Source organism: Atta colombica, unplaced genomic scaffold (assembly GCF_001594045.1).
Source record: "Atta colombica isolate Treedump-2 unplaced genomic scaffold, Acol1.0 scaffold27, whole genome shotgun sequence".
Taxonomy (NCBI): domain Eukaryota; kingdom Metazoa; phylum Arthropoda; class Insecta; order Hymenoptera; family Formicidae; genus Atta; species Atta colombica.
This window is the reverse complement of record NW_017259370.1, coordinates 2074368-2091559: the sequence shown is the minus strand read 5'-3', so window position 1 is coordinate 2091559 and position 17192 is coordinate 2074368. Positions and strand designations below refer to the sequence as shown.

Sequence of the window (17192 nt, the reverse complement as noted above, 5' to 3'; positions counted from 1 at the left end):
GATTGTAATTTCTCTAATAATTGCTAAAATAGAGCATTTTTGTAGTAATTTTGAAATCCTATGGCCATTTTAACTGAGTTTATTTTATAGAGAAAATTAAATATTTTTTTCAGGTTATCGAATTTTTATTTCTTTTTAGAAGGCGACGAGGAGTTGAACGGACGCCTCGTCCAACTCGGCGAGGTGTTGTCCGAGATAGAGGAGGGTGGCGGGAGGAGAGGGTTGGAAGAAGGGTGGCGTGCTATGATCAGCATGGAGCTTCCGGCACACGCGACGCAGCATGGTGCTCTACACCTGGGGGTCGGAGTCGGGGTCAATCCGGGTGACCCAGCCGGAAGTGCCTTAGCCGCCATTCACCCGCATCCCCAGGACCCTCTAGCCCTTCATCATCATAATCACGGCGCTGCGACACCCGGAGGTATGCATGAGGACTCCAAGAAAAAACGTATGTTTCTTCTTACGAATCCATTTTGTTTATTACGTAAAATGCTAAGATGATTATCACAAGAAGTTGGTAATAATAGACAATTCTTTTTGATCTTAAAAAAGTATCCTTTTCACAATAAATAATAAAGTAATATGATCAGTTCTTGTGATAATTAACATTTATTAATAGTTATAACTTTTTATTATCCAACGTAATGATTAACGTAAAATGTTACTGCAACCGTTATTCTTTTCGTATTATCAACCAGTATCAGATAAATTCTTGACTAGCTCGATATACGCGATATACTAACCAATAATTAGTCTGCCTTTCGATATCGCGCTCAATGATTACCCTGACATCAAGAACAAGACAACGCGTCAATCGACGTTTAGCGAGCGAATGGTGTGGCTTAAATGCGAGCACAGCTGATAGGAATGTCGTACACAGTGCACAGCTGATAGGAATGTCGTACAGTCGTAAAAAAGTGCAGGCACGTGCCTCGCGAAATACCGGCGATAAATCTTCGTCCGCGAGCGGCGACGCTTCTATTACTGGCGACTTATGCGCACGCGATGACGATGCATCACGTTCGCTGAGTCAAGTTGGAATTCTGGAATCCGTCGAATGCGCTTTCCGGCTCTCTCGCAATCGCGCAAAATTCTCGACATCACGCGCATGTGCCTTACGATGAGAGATCTGATCAATCAAATGGATTTCAAAAACACGAAGTTTGCTGGACATTTTAAATTGTGATGATAATTTCATCTAGATCATATTAATTATTTCGTAATTATATTTATCGTTTGAAATAGGCGTATTTATTTTGACATCTCTTAGGAGAAATCCGTAAATTGCTCGCGAATTCTATACATGAGCATTAATTATACATATCGAAATTAGGCCGATGAGAACAAATCAATTAAAAGAAATAATATCCTATTTTCAGTCAAAATGGATATATAAACTGCGCGCCAATATAGTTAGTCGGACTTGAATCGCACAAACTAAATTAATATCTTAATCTAGATTCACAAATTTGATCGTTCATTCATGTGATGCTAATAAGCATCTTAAACATCTGTAAATAATTTATTGCGGAAAATATTGTCTTAGCAGTTTATAAAATGAAAGAATATATTTGCAAAAATTTGCATTTAATATTATTAAGCACTAAAATCTGTATTTTAATAAAAAATATAATTATTTCGAATTCTGGCTGAGATAATATTTTTCGCAATAAATTCTTTATAGGTTTTTAAATTTAATTTAGGGGAGATTATTAGCGTTTCCTAATTGTATTGATAATCCGAAAGTTATAAATTCGGCGCGCAATCATATATGAAATAAATTGATTTAATAAAGAATATATTATTCGAAACATCTAACTTTGACACGTTTCTCTATCGTACTTGATGTTAGAATTATTTCTATTAAATCTTTTAATTTCTAATTGTTTCTATTAAATCTATTAATTTCTAAATCATTAATATTCTCGAAGTTGCGAATTGCACTTGAAAGCATTAAATATTCAAAAATCTATTCCCGCTCCCGTTGGCTTCCTACTGTTTGTCATCATTATTTCGCTATAAACCGCAAGCTTATTAAATCCTATACCGCCGACGGATTAAATCCATACATCCGATGGAGTGATATTACGTACTGGAAGACATTGCAAACGATGATTTCTCCATCAAAGACCGCCGGAACGAGACTCTCACGTGAAAGAGCTCCTTGTTTCGTACGGAACAATCGAGTTAGCTGAACTTGCTCGGTGCATCGCGCAGAGATCTTTCCAGATACACAGGTACATACGCGCCTGACACAGACACGGCAGGATTATTTTAGAAACGATAGTTTCTTCTTTGGTGGGCGATCGTCACATAGATATATTTTTGAATACATACAAGCTTATGATCCTAATGTATCCATGCGTGCACGTGCAGGATCATCTTCGAAGCGGTAGTGTCTTCCAGCCAACGGTTGGTTGCGTTGATGTAGAAGCTCGTTGTCTTCCTTCGTTCTTCTCGTCTTCATAAATGAATGTGTGCATGATGGTAGAGAGTGGCGCTGGTTAAGGAAGATGAAAGGCAGCCGCCGTGGCAGCAGCCAGTGACGCGGCATGAGCCACGAGACCAGGAAAGAAAGAAAGGGAAGAAGAGAAAGAGAGAGTCAACAGGGATCGTTAAATCTAATGATATCAACGTATTTGATAAAGAGAGATCCGCGGATCAATTTTAGGGCCACACGCGTATCCAACTCTCATACGTACATCATTATTTCATATTAATGAACTATAGCGAACAATATTAAGTTTCTGCATATAACTCTCGTGTTTGTAGTCTCTACTTCTGATTCTCGTTGCTTGCAGAACAAATTTACTTTTAATTGCACCTTTGAAATTATGCGTCGCTAAAGCAATCGCTAAGCAATGCATAACGGATTTCGATTATCTCTAATGGTGCGTAACCACGCAATGGAATTAATTTGTAATTAATAGCCACCTGCGTGCGTGTCATGTATAGAACACGCAATGCGAACCATAGTGAATTATATGGTTTATTGACCTTACGACGTAATAATTATTTCGTACACCTTTCATCGCGAGAGATCGGTCCATCCGGTCCGTTTTGTTTCGATTTCGCAGTCGTGACTAATCGCTGTTTCATTTATACCCGGATTGTCCGTTATTCGATAATCGAAAAGTCTCAGATTTACTGTCGGCTGTATAACGATACCGCGGAGAGCGTAATGAGATGGTTTTTTTCAGAACTGCTACGAAAAGAAAGTGGTTATCTAAAAGTAAAACTGGGCGTGAAAGGTTCCAACCGTCTGAATTTAGCGAACATTTCATTTTCTCTGAATTATCTCGTAAAAAAAAATCTACCAAAACTTATGCCTTTCTCCGATATATTAGACGTCAATCTGGACACATTGCGTAAGACGTGCGGGTCGCTCGGTATGTTTGACTACTTGGTGCGCCAAGCGATTTATTTAGCAATATTCGTATATATTAATATACGAATATGAAAATACGATACGGTGATATTCAAGAATGCAATGTTACAAGAAATAATATGGCTGTTAATTACTGCCTACGTTTCTCACGGAATATATTTGTAATTATTTGCATATGCAGCTCTTTCCATCGCATCAATTATTCATATTGTGCATCTCGTATCGTAGATAAAATATAAACAAATGCATAATAGCAAACTGATGTATTAGAAAACTGATGTATTAGAAAAAAATATTATATACTAAAAAAAATACTAAATTTTAATAAATATTTATTAAAATACTAAATTTTAATAAATATTTATTTAAATAATGCCAAGTAAATATTTAAATGTAAACATATTTATATTATTCGATACAAGAATCATTAATTAATTATCATTTTTTTATTGGGTAAATACTTATTTACTATAAGTAAATGTTTGCTCAATACTATTCAAAGAAATATGTACTAAGATTTAGTTTAATAATTTTTTTCCAATGTAGTTTAAACTGTTTGAAGTCATGTATCTTGAAGGGGGATTAAACGTGCGAGCCATTATCGAACGAGTAACACATACCATGCTTTAATCTCCTCGCAAAAGTTATTCTTTCCGCTGGATGGACGCACGAATCGCTTATGGGGATTCCCATCGCGGCAGACTCGCGCAACACCAGAATGACTGGCAGCATCTAATATATTTCGCACCGTGTGCGAAATGCGTTTTACTGTATGCACACGTATACGTTGTTGTCCGTTGCCTATAGAAGAACATTCGGGGTGAGATAGCAGTGGTTATTTATGGGGTTAAATAAAGGAACACTGCGCGATCGCGCGATACCAAGTCCGTAGTACAAATAGGTTGCCGTACAGGTTGCTATCGCTGGCGCGTTGCGAATCGTCATGATCCGCAGCAATGTGTGATGTTGAATCTTCGCGAGGTGCATTCGTCTGCTTTCTCGTGATATCCTATCGGAGAAGTTGCTGGATGTACTGCAAGGCTTCCGTTTTTGATAAATTTATATTCTTAGATGTGTCGGAAATGAAAAAAATTCTTGCAACATTACGCAATGTTATTCATATATATATATTTATTGACGGTATGCATAGTACATTATATTTTCAAATAAAGTTCAGGAATGTTATTAGTGTCTCCTTACTTTGTATTAGAATATACTTTATTACTTTTGCTCTCTAGAAGTACTGCTTCGTTGAGAACACTAATTACAATTCAGAGAACGACACATGATTACAAGTTGTAACGTTTCAATTAACACGCGATCAAACAACACAAGCGCAAACAAATAAATGCCATTTTTTGCATTGTTTCTTTAAATATACACATGATTTAATACTAATCTCGATTACATCTCTCGAGATTTCAATTTACATCTTAATTTTCTTTTTCTGTTTCAAATAGATGATGGTGGCCACGGAATGAACCAGGATGGTGAGTGAGCTTTTGTTTCTCATACAGTTACAATCTTACACGACGGGTGATCCAGTTTTATGACGTGCGGAGACGTTTCCCTTGACACAGTACTGGGATTAGGCCGTACGCACGCGGGAATGATCGCAGAAAAGTCACGCGCGCGGAAAATACACGAACGAGCATTGCGTAGCGTTTGGATAAGCGTTTATCACGAACCGTTAGCGATACGCACTGCGTTCCCGTTATAATCGATGATGATAATTAAATGCAGTGGAAGCGAGAAAGTTATCTGAAATGTCGGTTGCCGCTTATCAGCATCGAGATCGATCGAGAGATCACCAATTATCTCGACACACGTTCTTACCCGCTGCCTCCATGTTCCGAAGCCACGATGTGGAATCATCTGACTGATTTAATCGTTGATAAGTTGATAAGCGTCGCGCCCCTACGAACTTATTAATCGGGCGAGATGCTACACGAGCCACCGAGTTTTATTGCCCTAAATCCATAAAGCGATAAACGATCTAAAGTGCACATCTTCGATATTAACGTACAAATGTTAATTGGATAGGCGATAATACCGCAGGAGATTGCAATTTTGTAATTTAATCAGCCTTTTCATTTATTGAATTAAATTCGTATCAGCCTTTAATTCACTTAACTATCAGCTAAGACTCGTGTCGCGTTGATAATGAAAGAAGCTTTTAATTCTTGTGAACGTGTGAAATATTAGCATCGATTCATTGATTTTTTTTTTTTTAAGAGCGATCCCGCGCATGTCAAGGATGTCTCGATCATTTTCTACTTTGTGACTCTTTACACGCGCGAATCCAGACGGTTAGAGCCGAAGAATACCTCCTTCTCGACGAAGTGGCGAGGAGGATCCCCAGCATCGCCGCGCGATGTTCACGTATAATTTATGCCGATGACTTACACGCCTCGCCGCGGTAGGTGGGAGACGATGCTGGATGGTAATCACGAGTTTAAAGGGTAAACGATCGCAAGGTGTTGGGGGCCCCGGCGTGGGGCCCCGTGGGCCCTGCCAGCACGCTCAATATTCAACAGGTATTTACATTCGCAAATTGTTTACGTCAGCCCACGATGAAATCTGTCAGGATTTCGTTTCGTCGGCAGCTCGACGGAGCTTCTCTGCTGTCTCCCTTTCTCTCGTCTTTTCGTCTTTTCTTCTCATTTCTTTTCTCTGGTTCCATCTTCTCTTGCTTCCTACAAAGTGTTTCATCTCTGTTCTCACCTTCCTCCCACATAGTCCGACGAGAGGTACGCACAACGTGAAGAAGGTTGCCCTCTTCTCTCGCATCCGTCCTTCCCCCGAAGCAGTGCGTAATTACATCTGGGTATTAATCAAACGCACGTCGGGAATGAGCACGGCGAGATCTTGATTTTCGTCTGCGCCGCCGCGTCTACTCGTAATCACTAATTTAGTAAGCGTATTCATTTAGCAGCGCTTAATCAGGAATTACGAGACATAGCAATAACCGCCGTTTTTACACTTACTTTTTAATTTTAATGTTCGCGCAAAAAGAATTAAAAATATTTTTTACAAAGTAAAAGATCTTAAACTAATTAAATTTTAAATTAATTAAAATTTTTAATTATTTAACAAGTTTTAATATTTATCGATGTATTTTAAATCATTTAATTAATGCATATTTACACTTGGAAAAATAAGTAATTCTGATCGGAAAATGGACGAATTAGAATGATCTACTAAAATTCTAGTTGAGATAATTAGAATTCTGATATAATTATTCTGATAAATAAGAATTCCAATAGATTTTACCAGAAATATTGTATCATCTGGAATTCCGATTATTTCAATTAGAATTCTAAATTTGACCAGAAAATTCTGATTCGTCAATTTTCAATAAGAAATTTTTTTCAGTATAATAATCAGCAACAATTTGTGTCCATGAAAAATGTCTTTTTCAGAAAAATTATCATTATTCGTAAGACATTGATCAACGAGACTTCATATCTGCAGAACTATATTCGAACATCAACGTACAATGCAATGTATCTCCCACATGCGCTTACATAGTATATACCTTTCCGCGATTTTTCAGCTTGCTTGCAAGATCGAGGCTAAAGATAAGTAAGTCGTGCGCCGGTCAAACGTTCGTTCGATGGAAACACGCAAAACCAGTTTGCTTTTCTTAATGTCGGACGATTACGCGGACATTTAGAAAAAAAAATGCCGCAACCTGCAGCAAGCAATCGCGGCTGCTCGCTTTAATATCCGAATCGTTTTAGAGTCCAACAGTTCACGGCAACGATATAAAAGCTATGAACTTCGCGCAGAATTTCAAATATTTCGATCGTGCGGCCGGCTCGTCGTGGGAGACCAAGCCGTGTTTTGATAACGCAAACGGAAAGCGTGCTCTATGTGATCTCTCCCTTCAAAAAGCGTTCTCTAATCCCGCGCTATCGAGATCCATCCTCGGCAGCGGCATCCGCGCCGCGACAGTTTAAGTTCCTCTTCTCGAGTCCTGGGAGAGACTCGGACTGCGATGCACGTTAACGTTTATCGTCGGTTATTAATACGGCGCGGATTATGCGCCGTAAGTAACGTCGCACTCATACTCGTATGTACGCGTGCCCGTGTATATCTGTGTGTATCTATACTCGTTACGATGGTCGGCCAGCCGATCCTAATTATAGCGTAATACAAGCACGATCGTATACCGCTTACGTAATCCTACGATAATGCGGCTCTTCGCGAGTGCACGCGTTCGCGAGTGCGCTTACACGCGCAGCGTAAGACCGCATACCTCGCCTACCGATGGAAGCATTCGCCCCTGTATGCCGGTGGAGACTCACCAGTCGGGGGGTGATGCGGCGTTATCTCGTTTGGGATAATGACATTGAGGCGCGCGGATTTTTGCTGAACGCGCGGAGAGTCGGCGACACGATAGCATCCGGTTGCGGTATCAGCCGATCCGTACCGAGATTACTTCAAATCACGATCCAACGCAGCGGTTACTTTGACCTATTCGCGCAATTTTCTCGTTCATGCTTAAGGTGTTTTATAAAAGAAAATGAGAAAAAGAAAGAGGAATGTACGAATTACGTGACGCGAAAAATGTAACAGCGCGAAAATTATGTATTGCGAGATTTGATCATTATTAAGATTAATACTCCTTCGCTCTGGATTATAATTTAAATACGTGACTTCCCAGGTTCTCGATATAAAATGGTGCTGCATTGAAATCTAGATCCGTACAAATTTCATCGTTTCGTTATAATGTATAATGTATAATTTTTTCTCACTTTGCAGAAAATAGAATTGAGTACAGTTTTTATCTTTGATCTGAAGATTAGTGAGATCCAATTAAGATTGTTTGTTACAATTTTATTTCGAAACTTATTAAAAATGAATAATGTTTTATCATGTTGGAGTCGAAATAGAATTATAAAATAGGCTTTCTATATTGCCACTTGAATTTAAAACAGATCTAATAAAAACGTAAACTAGAATTAATTAATTACATACATAGATAATATGTGAAATTTAAATGTGAAAATATAGATCGTGTCTGGCACGTATCGTAGTTGTTTTTGAATTCGAATAATACATGACGATGAAGAATAGCTTAACGAGCTGACGTTTGTCGGCAGAAATCAAAGATTATCTAGTTGATTTGATTGCACGAATACTGGCGCAATCACGAAGTACCTGCACAGCGCTTTCCGCATTCGTCGAGCCTCCTCGGAGAGATGCCACCGCCCTGAACGATTCAGGAAGCGAGGTCAGCACCCTGCTTCTTCCTTTTCTCCCCTTCTCGCTTGTCTCGATTAGCCGAGAGTATAGCGGTGCGATAACATCGACCCGCGCCGCGAGTAGTCGCGGCGATAACGCGCTATCGCAGCTCCCGCGGTGAATCACCGAATGCACTTTGAAAGGTCATAATATTCTAATGCATCTCTGTTATCGATTCTCCACCTGCCTCGTCCGGAAAACAGGCAGTATCGGCGATATCCGAGCGCGAACGCGCGCGCGTGATTAACGATGTAACGCGTAAATTGTACCAGGCGATATTTATTAATTGCGTACGGCAGCCACGAGGGATTCCGGAACGGTGTAATCGATAGCTCCCTCGGAAATATTTTATCACAAGATGAGCAAGCCGAGAAATACGAGCGGATACGGATTTATATGTCGCGCGTTATCATTTTTATGATTCTCGTTTTTTTTCTTTGTTCTTTTCATTGAAAGGATTCAAAGTGGAATAGAAATATCTTTAAAGAATTCTCAATTGAATCGAGTCATTACTCTTTAAAATCTTTAGAGTGGAATCTAATTCTAAAGAGTTAGTTTTGAAAAAGAGGCTTAATTTCATCAATTTTTAAATCAATTTTTTATAATTAAAAGTGAGATTTCACTCTTTAGAATTGGATTCCACTCCAAAGATTTTAAAGAGTACAAACTTTTGCGGATTGTACGCGTCAATGAGTAAAGAAATTAATGCAAAATTTAAAATTTGCTCAGAATTCATTTGTACATTCTATTAGTTATCTTTTAAAATCTATCGTATTTTCGCACGATACATCAACATTTTACGACGTGGGATACTTATAGCTTGCCGGTGAGAACATTCCTTGGCGATGCGACAAAGTAATACGGCTGGTTCGAACGAGCCTGCTAATCAACAAAACTGTTTCTACCGTCTGGTATCTGATGCACATGCCGCTCGAGAGAACCGTGTATGTGCTCTTGTATGTGTATGTGTGTTTTATTCGCCTTTCGCATAAGTAGTACGTGCAGTACCACGCCCGCGCACGCGAGAACTCGTTTAACAAAATGAGAAAGACGAAGAATGAGAGAGAGAAAGAGAAGGAGAGAGGGGGAGAGGAGGGGGAGGGGTGGTACGCACTCGGAGAATGATTTGTATTGCTAAATAATCAGCGCCAGTTGTCTCAAGCAGTTGGTTTAATGACGATCGCGGGGAAAGCGAGCAGGGAGAGAAGAGGCGAGGCGAGTTACATATAATACGCAATGCATACACAAACCATACATCCGTCCTAACGAAGAAATCGAGAAAGGCTTTTCTGCCGATCGCGCGAACTTTTAGTTGGCGATCACATAATTCCCGACCAAGCTATCCACACGTCTCGATATTTCAATATCGAGAATGTGCAAGTATCGAAGAATGTGTGTGTGTGTGTGTGTTTGTGTTTATGTGTGTGTCGACAGGACGAACGTTGCTCAATTGGAATTTGTAGATACTATTAACGTCGATTATAGAATATCAACATTTATATTTATATGTATATGTCTGTGCTCGTGTCGTTTGATGTAATATTTTACGCGTTATTTTTACGAGCAAGTTCCTTAATATCTGTTAATCGTGTAAAGTATCTCGATTGCAACAAATCATCGATGGTTAATTTCTTCGCGCGGAAAATTAAGATCTCGAATCTAAATGGATCTGTGAGATTATGCGGAGGTGGTTTCACCTGAGATTCCGTTTCGCGACTTCCTCCTCTCCTCTGCGACCGTACTATGTTGGGACGTTGGAGATAGAATCAGTACAACTCCAGGTGTATATATCGTATATATGTATAGTCCGCCGCGTATCGACGATGCACGTATCCTTGTACACAGACAAGGGTGTGGCTGCTCTGTGTAACGGTATCATCGTAAGTGCATGCCGGTCATCGAGACCGAATTCTCGTTGCGTTTTGATGATTGTAACCTTTCGCGACGCGTCTATTTGCGCGACATACGTGCGAAGGAGTGGCCCCAGATGGTAGAAATAGATACGTCAGCTATCATAAATTTTCAAGGAAAAAGAAATTACATGTAAGAGTAATTGTATTTTTTAGGTTTCGTGCACGTTGCCAAGATGCACTTTGTTGGATACTAATAGTTTTCCATCATAGTACCAATATAAATCCGCAATCTATTTCGAGAAGAAAAAGAGAATTGCAAAAAGTTAGTTGCGAGCAATGGGTGCTTTTCACACGGTGGTTTTATTTGTGCATGCTTTCCATAGTGATAATTATTTCCGCCGTGGTTCCGCATCATCTGTGGGATTGCTTACCGGCGGGATATTCATTTCTTGAGGTGTAAGACCTCACTTAATTCGAACCCCTTCCCGGGTTCTTCCGAGTGAGTAGCCTTCGTTTAACTTATGTTATATAGCTTTGTGGTCACGTATCTGTGTGTGCCTATGAACGCGTGCACACGTAGCCACGACCGGTACCTGCTTCCCCGCCAATGCAAACGCCGGCTCGTAATGCTCGAGTACCGAGTAGTACGTAGATACTTGCGCAAACAGTCGGAGGAAGTGCAGTTGCGAGATCAACCGGCTGGTGAACAAACCTGAATGCACGTTCGCTATTGAAAATGCGTGTCGTATTTTAACGGTTTCATGCCGCTTTTACTTATGCATCAAATCCCATTATTGTTGCCGTTTTAGGTTTTTTTTTTTTCGGAATATATTGGAGCCAAATTTTCTAAATGAATGAGTTACTCTCAGTTTTTTTAGTCAATTTGAACTTTAGATTTTATATAAAAGAAGAAAATTAATTAATCTATACAAATGAGATGTTTTCATATAAATTGTATTAGCTTTATAAGAATATTGATGAACTATTGAGTGTGTAAAACCTCTCAAGACATAGACGTGTAAAAATGAAAAAATTATATAATTATATCTGTTTTCTGCACGAAAAGAGAAAAGAAAAATGAATGCTCAAGAGAGGACATGGGCGGTATATGCATACGTGCGTAAATATTGACGAACTATAGTGGGTGGAGGTTTGATCATGCGTAAGGTTATTCGGTAGTCGTGTTCATAGGTCTTTTATTGCGTGCCATTTTTAACGAGCGAGCAAAAAGTCTCGATGGAGAATTTCTCTCGCACGTCTGCCTAGCACTTCGATCATTATCGGGCGCAAGAAGATAAAACGATCGCTACGAGGACTCTACGAGGCGAGATCGGCGTCCCGTGTTCCTGGAGATACATTCGCTCACGGACGAGAGATTAATAATTATCGGGATGCTCGTGAATGCTAATGGTTTCTGCGGACTCTAGAAATAACTTGCCCAAGTTCAACATTTTCCTCATTCGACATTGTAAGACCCTTAACTTTCTGGACTTCATGCGCGTTTAACCTTACATTATTTGCGGGATTTTTTTTTTAATAATTACTCGCATGTTTTTAACACTCCCAGTATTATGTTTTATTATTTTCTCAAGTTTTATTTTCTTTGATTTATTTTTATTATTGTGATTTATTATTAAATATAAATAGATAATATTCAGTACATTCTTCAGATAAAGTTAAATACAAATTTTGTTTAATTGTTAAACAATTAACGTTGAGCTGGTTAAGACTCACCTCGGAAAATCGAGAGGTCCCAGATTCGAATCTCGGCTGAGATAATATTTTTCGCAATAAAAATTTCTTATTCGAAATAGGGGGAAGGGATATATATACACGCGAATGTTTCGGCTCGCGATTATTAGCATTTCAGATTGATTGTGTTTAAATATCCGTTTCGGCGCACAGATGGTTCACATTTGAAATAAATTAAATTCATGAGGAGAATTAAATTCATCCAAGAATATTATATTATTCGAAACATCTAACTTTGATCAATTCTAGGCGCTCTCTACTATATTTATGTTAAACAATTATAAATATAATAAAATGTTAAAAACAACATTCATATATTTAGCAAATTTATATGGTCGAGGTGTTCTTAATGCGCAAGTAATGAAGGGTTAATAAATAAATTTTGAAATAAATTAGAAATAATACTCGTATATCGCGAGCCTCAAAAAGAAGATTACTGAATACTTTGATTTTGAATACCTCGAGCGAATGATCTTCACATGGCGCGTCAAAGCGAAGATGTCTTCGCTGTGTCCCGAATAAGACTATTATTCGCTCCTGATAATTACGCGAATGTCTACATTAAGTACATCGTTTACACGAACGTACATAGTTCTCTCTTCTGCGAATCTCTCTGATCAGAGCCTGTTATTATTAATAAATTGAAGAACTACCAGTTGATTAGCGCCAATGACGGAAGTCGAACAGGTTCGTCTGGAAGTCTGATTACTAATCGCATACTACTCAACGCTTACTCTCGCGTCCTTAAAGACAGACGTTCCATTAGCGATTTAAAGAAGAAACGCGGTCAGTGACACAATTCTTAATCAATCGTTAATAGAAGAATTAGAAATCGACATCTGTGATTAATGTTATAATATTTATATCGTATATTATTAGTATATATGACATTTGAGAAAATTTTTCATGTTTCATCGAAGCATACATTTTTCATTGTTCATAATAATGTATGTACGTCACGTCGTCACCGTCACTTTTTCTTTGCTTTTTCATATAATTCTCGTGCAACCTCTCTAACCAGTTTGATTGAGAGCAAGTATGCATTTGGCACACGCCGCAACATCTTCATGGCGGTCTCCCCGGAGGCAAGCGGGTTCTCCGAGTCGTTCGTAGACGGCATTGCCGGTTCAGAGTCGACTGGTCAGCAGAGTAGTCTGTGGGGCGCCAGAGCATGACGCCATTAACGTAACGAGGCCACACGTTGCACCCTCGCGAGCACTAGACTATATCAGCCCCGAGTGCTTATGCCGCGCGGCAATGGATTCCTAGACCTAGACCTCCGTCAAGAGAGAGCCCGATACCTTGCAATTATATCCCAACCAAAGGATACATATCGTGCATACATATGGTACGGTTCGCCGGTTCGAGTGCATCGACGCTGATCAAGATCGGTCGCCGTAACTACCAATGGAGCGACGACAAAGTCGTTGCGTCTGTTTACACGTGGGAGCGCACGTGCGTGCACCACGTGAGCTCGTAGTCGCGGCACCTGGCGTTCTCGCCGTCGCTGTCGCCACCGCTGCACATGGTTTTCCGCTTGAACTGATTATGAACTGGTTTTTGATCATCCAACCGTTCGATCGTGCGGCTGCGAAGGTGCTCGGCCGGCGAATCGTTCCGTGCGCTCTCGTATTGTTGCGCCCGGTCGCCGAGAACGCGAGAACCTTTACAGAAATCTAATATCAGCCAATACTGAATGATATTAATTGTAATTGTTGTCTTTTTTAGTAATAAATTGGCTATAGCTGTACTATACTGTAGTGTTAAATTGATTAGTATTAGATTTTTATAAGTTAATATTTCATCAAATTAATTAAAACGACATGGATCAAGCATTCTGTTTGTAGCAGAAAGATGAGATGAGATGACAGTTTAACAGAGTCTATGATTCCGTTGCGTCTTTCTCTATCTTCAGAGAAAGCAGGATATCATGGCGATCATCTAAAGTGTCAACTTCCGGATTCATCCTTCATCACTGAAAAACAAAATGGCAATACTTGGTCTATGTAAATAATGTTATTGTTATAAACGACATTTTTCGACAATTGAGACTGTTAGTAAATACGTTAACAGAGCTACAGTGCAACATAGATAAATCACGGCAGTATACCCATCGACATGATCATCGGAAGCGGGAACAAGCGGCTAGGCAGGGTCAGACGCAGGTCGGTTCGACGTGCTCATAACAAATCAGCGACGGAATCAAAAGTACGTGGCTTGTCTCGCAGTCGAATTACGGTAAATTAGCGGGAGTAAAGAGTCAGCGCCGGCAAGAGCAGCAGGTACCTACATCGAAGAGAAGACGAATCGTACAGGACGGATGGGCAGGGGCAAACATAAATTAAGATAGGGGACTGATTATGAGGCGAGGGCAGGCTATCATTACCCGAGCCATCGTGACCGGTCGACCCTGCAGCAGCCGCGGCTGCTGAACACAACGCGCTTGTTCGCTCGCTCTCTTTCTCTCTTTCTTCATGCCGGTACACGATGTTCGCGATCCGCCTGCCTCGTGCTCCGATAATGTCGGGGTGGGAAACTGCAAATTATTAATCTCCGTTCCTTGCATTACATAGTTCAACGAATATGAAACGAGTATTGTCAGAAAGATATGAAACCACCGTTTCGCGACCGTCGAGGCGTCGCGCCACCATTAAACTAAATTTTTCTCCCGGATCAGTCTGAATGTGATAACACTGACAGCATAGAACAAAACCATATCGGCCATTGTACTTGTACATTGTAATTATTGATCATATTCGATGGTGTTATGAATTTCTAATTAGCACGATTTTATATTTTTAAATATCTTTTTAAATTTTTTTATAAACCATTTTAAAAGCAAGGAGAAAAATATAAATTAATATGCGCTAGAATTCTAGTAAATTATATAAAATTATCAAGTATAAGGACATAGTGCCTATTTATATAAAATTTACTTTTATTTTTCTAAATGAGTGATCGTATAGCCATATTGTAAAGTATTTTTTACACTTTGTAAAGTAAATTTTATGCTACTGCAATTTGTTACTATTTTTTAATCTATAAATTACATCTAAATAGAATTTACTTTGTCAACGAGTATTTTTTGCCTAACAAAATTTACTGCACTGAGAAAAAATTTGTTTAACTAAACAAATTTAGTTATTTGCAGATTTGATTAATTCAAATTTTATTTAATCGAATTTAACCGTAATTTGCTTAACAAACTGTTCAATACTAAGCAGATTACGATGCAATTCAATTAAATAAAATTTGTTGTGCAAACTATGTAATGCAATAAATCTGCAAACAACTAAATGTGTTTAGTTCATTGAACAAATTTTTTTCTTTGTGTACACGCAAAAAATACAAGTATATAAAAGTCTTGAGAATAATATGATTTACTTTACTGCAAGATCAAGAGCAATTTGAATGGATTTACTATAATTGTATTTTTTACCTTATACCTCTGAAATTTTATTACTTTTGAACAAGTAAAGTTTGTCATAAGTTCGACAAAATAGTCAGAATATTTTTATTAGATTTGTAAAACTGTCCATTTTTCTCCGTGAGGGAATAAATTTACGTCTGTAATATTACGGATCGGAAAACGACAAAAATACAAATGTAGAAAATGTTACATAAAAACCACATACAATCATTATTGAGTGGCAGGTGGTAATACACGCCTACGGGACGAGGTCGCGGCGAGGACGATCGGAAAGGACTCGGCCGAGTTTCTGCGCGATGCTATGTAATGCAATGCAATGCAATGCAATGCAATGGATAGGCGCACGAACGCTAGCGCGACACGGAGAAAGTTCCACGTTAAGCACTAGACTTTTCCTTAGCCGGGAGCCAATCACGATCTGCAGTGGACACCTCTAAGTTGTCTATCCACCCAAAGCGATGGGGCGACGCGATAAAGACTGATACACATTGCCCACGCAGTTTCTATACTCACGTTTCTTTCTTTCTTTTTTCTTCCTCGCCCGCAATCACAGTGCCTTCCGTGGCATATCGCAAAGTAGGTCGCTCTCCGTAATTTCCGGTGAAATCCAATTACGATATATATATTTCACACCCGATTTGATTGCATCGATTCGAACATATGCATCTCTTGAACGGAATTCTGGAGCCCGGAAATGAGAGATTCTGACATCGCCATTTTTTGCTCATTGCAATGATGTGTTATAGATAAATATTACAGTCTTGCGATTATTATTCGATTTATATCAGATATAATTTCTTTAAAATTATTTGAATGGCATTTCTCAGCACATATCAGAGAATCGTGCAACTAGATTTTTTCTTTCTCAGGGAGATATTTAATATATTTGTTATATCAAAGAAAATAGGTATCTAAATCTTGTACAAAAAAGCGCCCGTTTAAAAAATTTTAGAGAAAATTCTGAGAATCATTACAGGGTCGAAGCTTGGCCGATCATGGCGACCGATATGCATTGTATGACTCCACGCTGTGCGTGTTCGCGGCAGCTGCAATCTTCGACAAAGTCGCGCGATATACATGTCGATATATCTCAAGTTCTCGCGTAGCGATCAGTTGCGCAATTCTCGACATGGTCCCAGTACGTCATCGCCTTACCAAGTCGTTCTCTTAGTAACTCAGTTCTCTCGCCTCTCGTGTATTTATGGGCGCACTTGGTATGCGTCAAAATTCCTGGCAGATTGAAAATTTTAACTAGTATCTAGTATTTAGACCAACTTGAAATAAAATTTTTTTGCAAAAATATTTACAAACTTTACAAAGATTCTGATTTTAAGTAATTAGTATCAACAAGTTTGGACTAGAATTTTAACAATTGATGCATTATTTGAAAATATTTGTGCTTTTGCAATTATATATGTTGTAGCTGTCGAGAGTTTACAATGCAGTTGTTTTAACGGTCGAGTTTTGCGGCCGATCGCAAACAATTAGAGATCGTATCTCGGTTTTTTTCCCTTTCCCTTCC

The 17192-nt window shown here is 39.1% G+C and overlaps 1 protein-coding gene across 1 annotated transcript in view; it reads left to right on the top strand.

Annotated features, from left to right (window-relative positions):
* Positions 1 to 243: 243 nt before the first annotated feature.
* LOC108689589 overlaps positions 244 to 17192 on the top strand; it is a 106706-nt gene continuing 89757 nt past the window's right edge. Inside the window, exons 1-2 of the mRNA XM_018196443.1 lie at positions 244 to 445; positions 4846 to 4875. Of these exons, the coding sequence (XP_018051932.1) occupies positions 244 to 445; positions 4846 to 4875 (232 nt within the window). The remainder of the gene's footprint in view (positions 446 to 4845; positions 4876 to 17192) is intronic.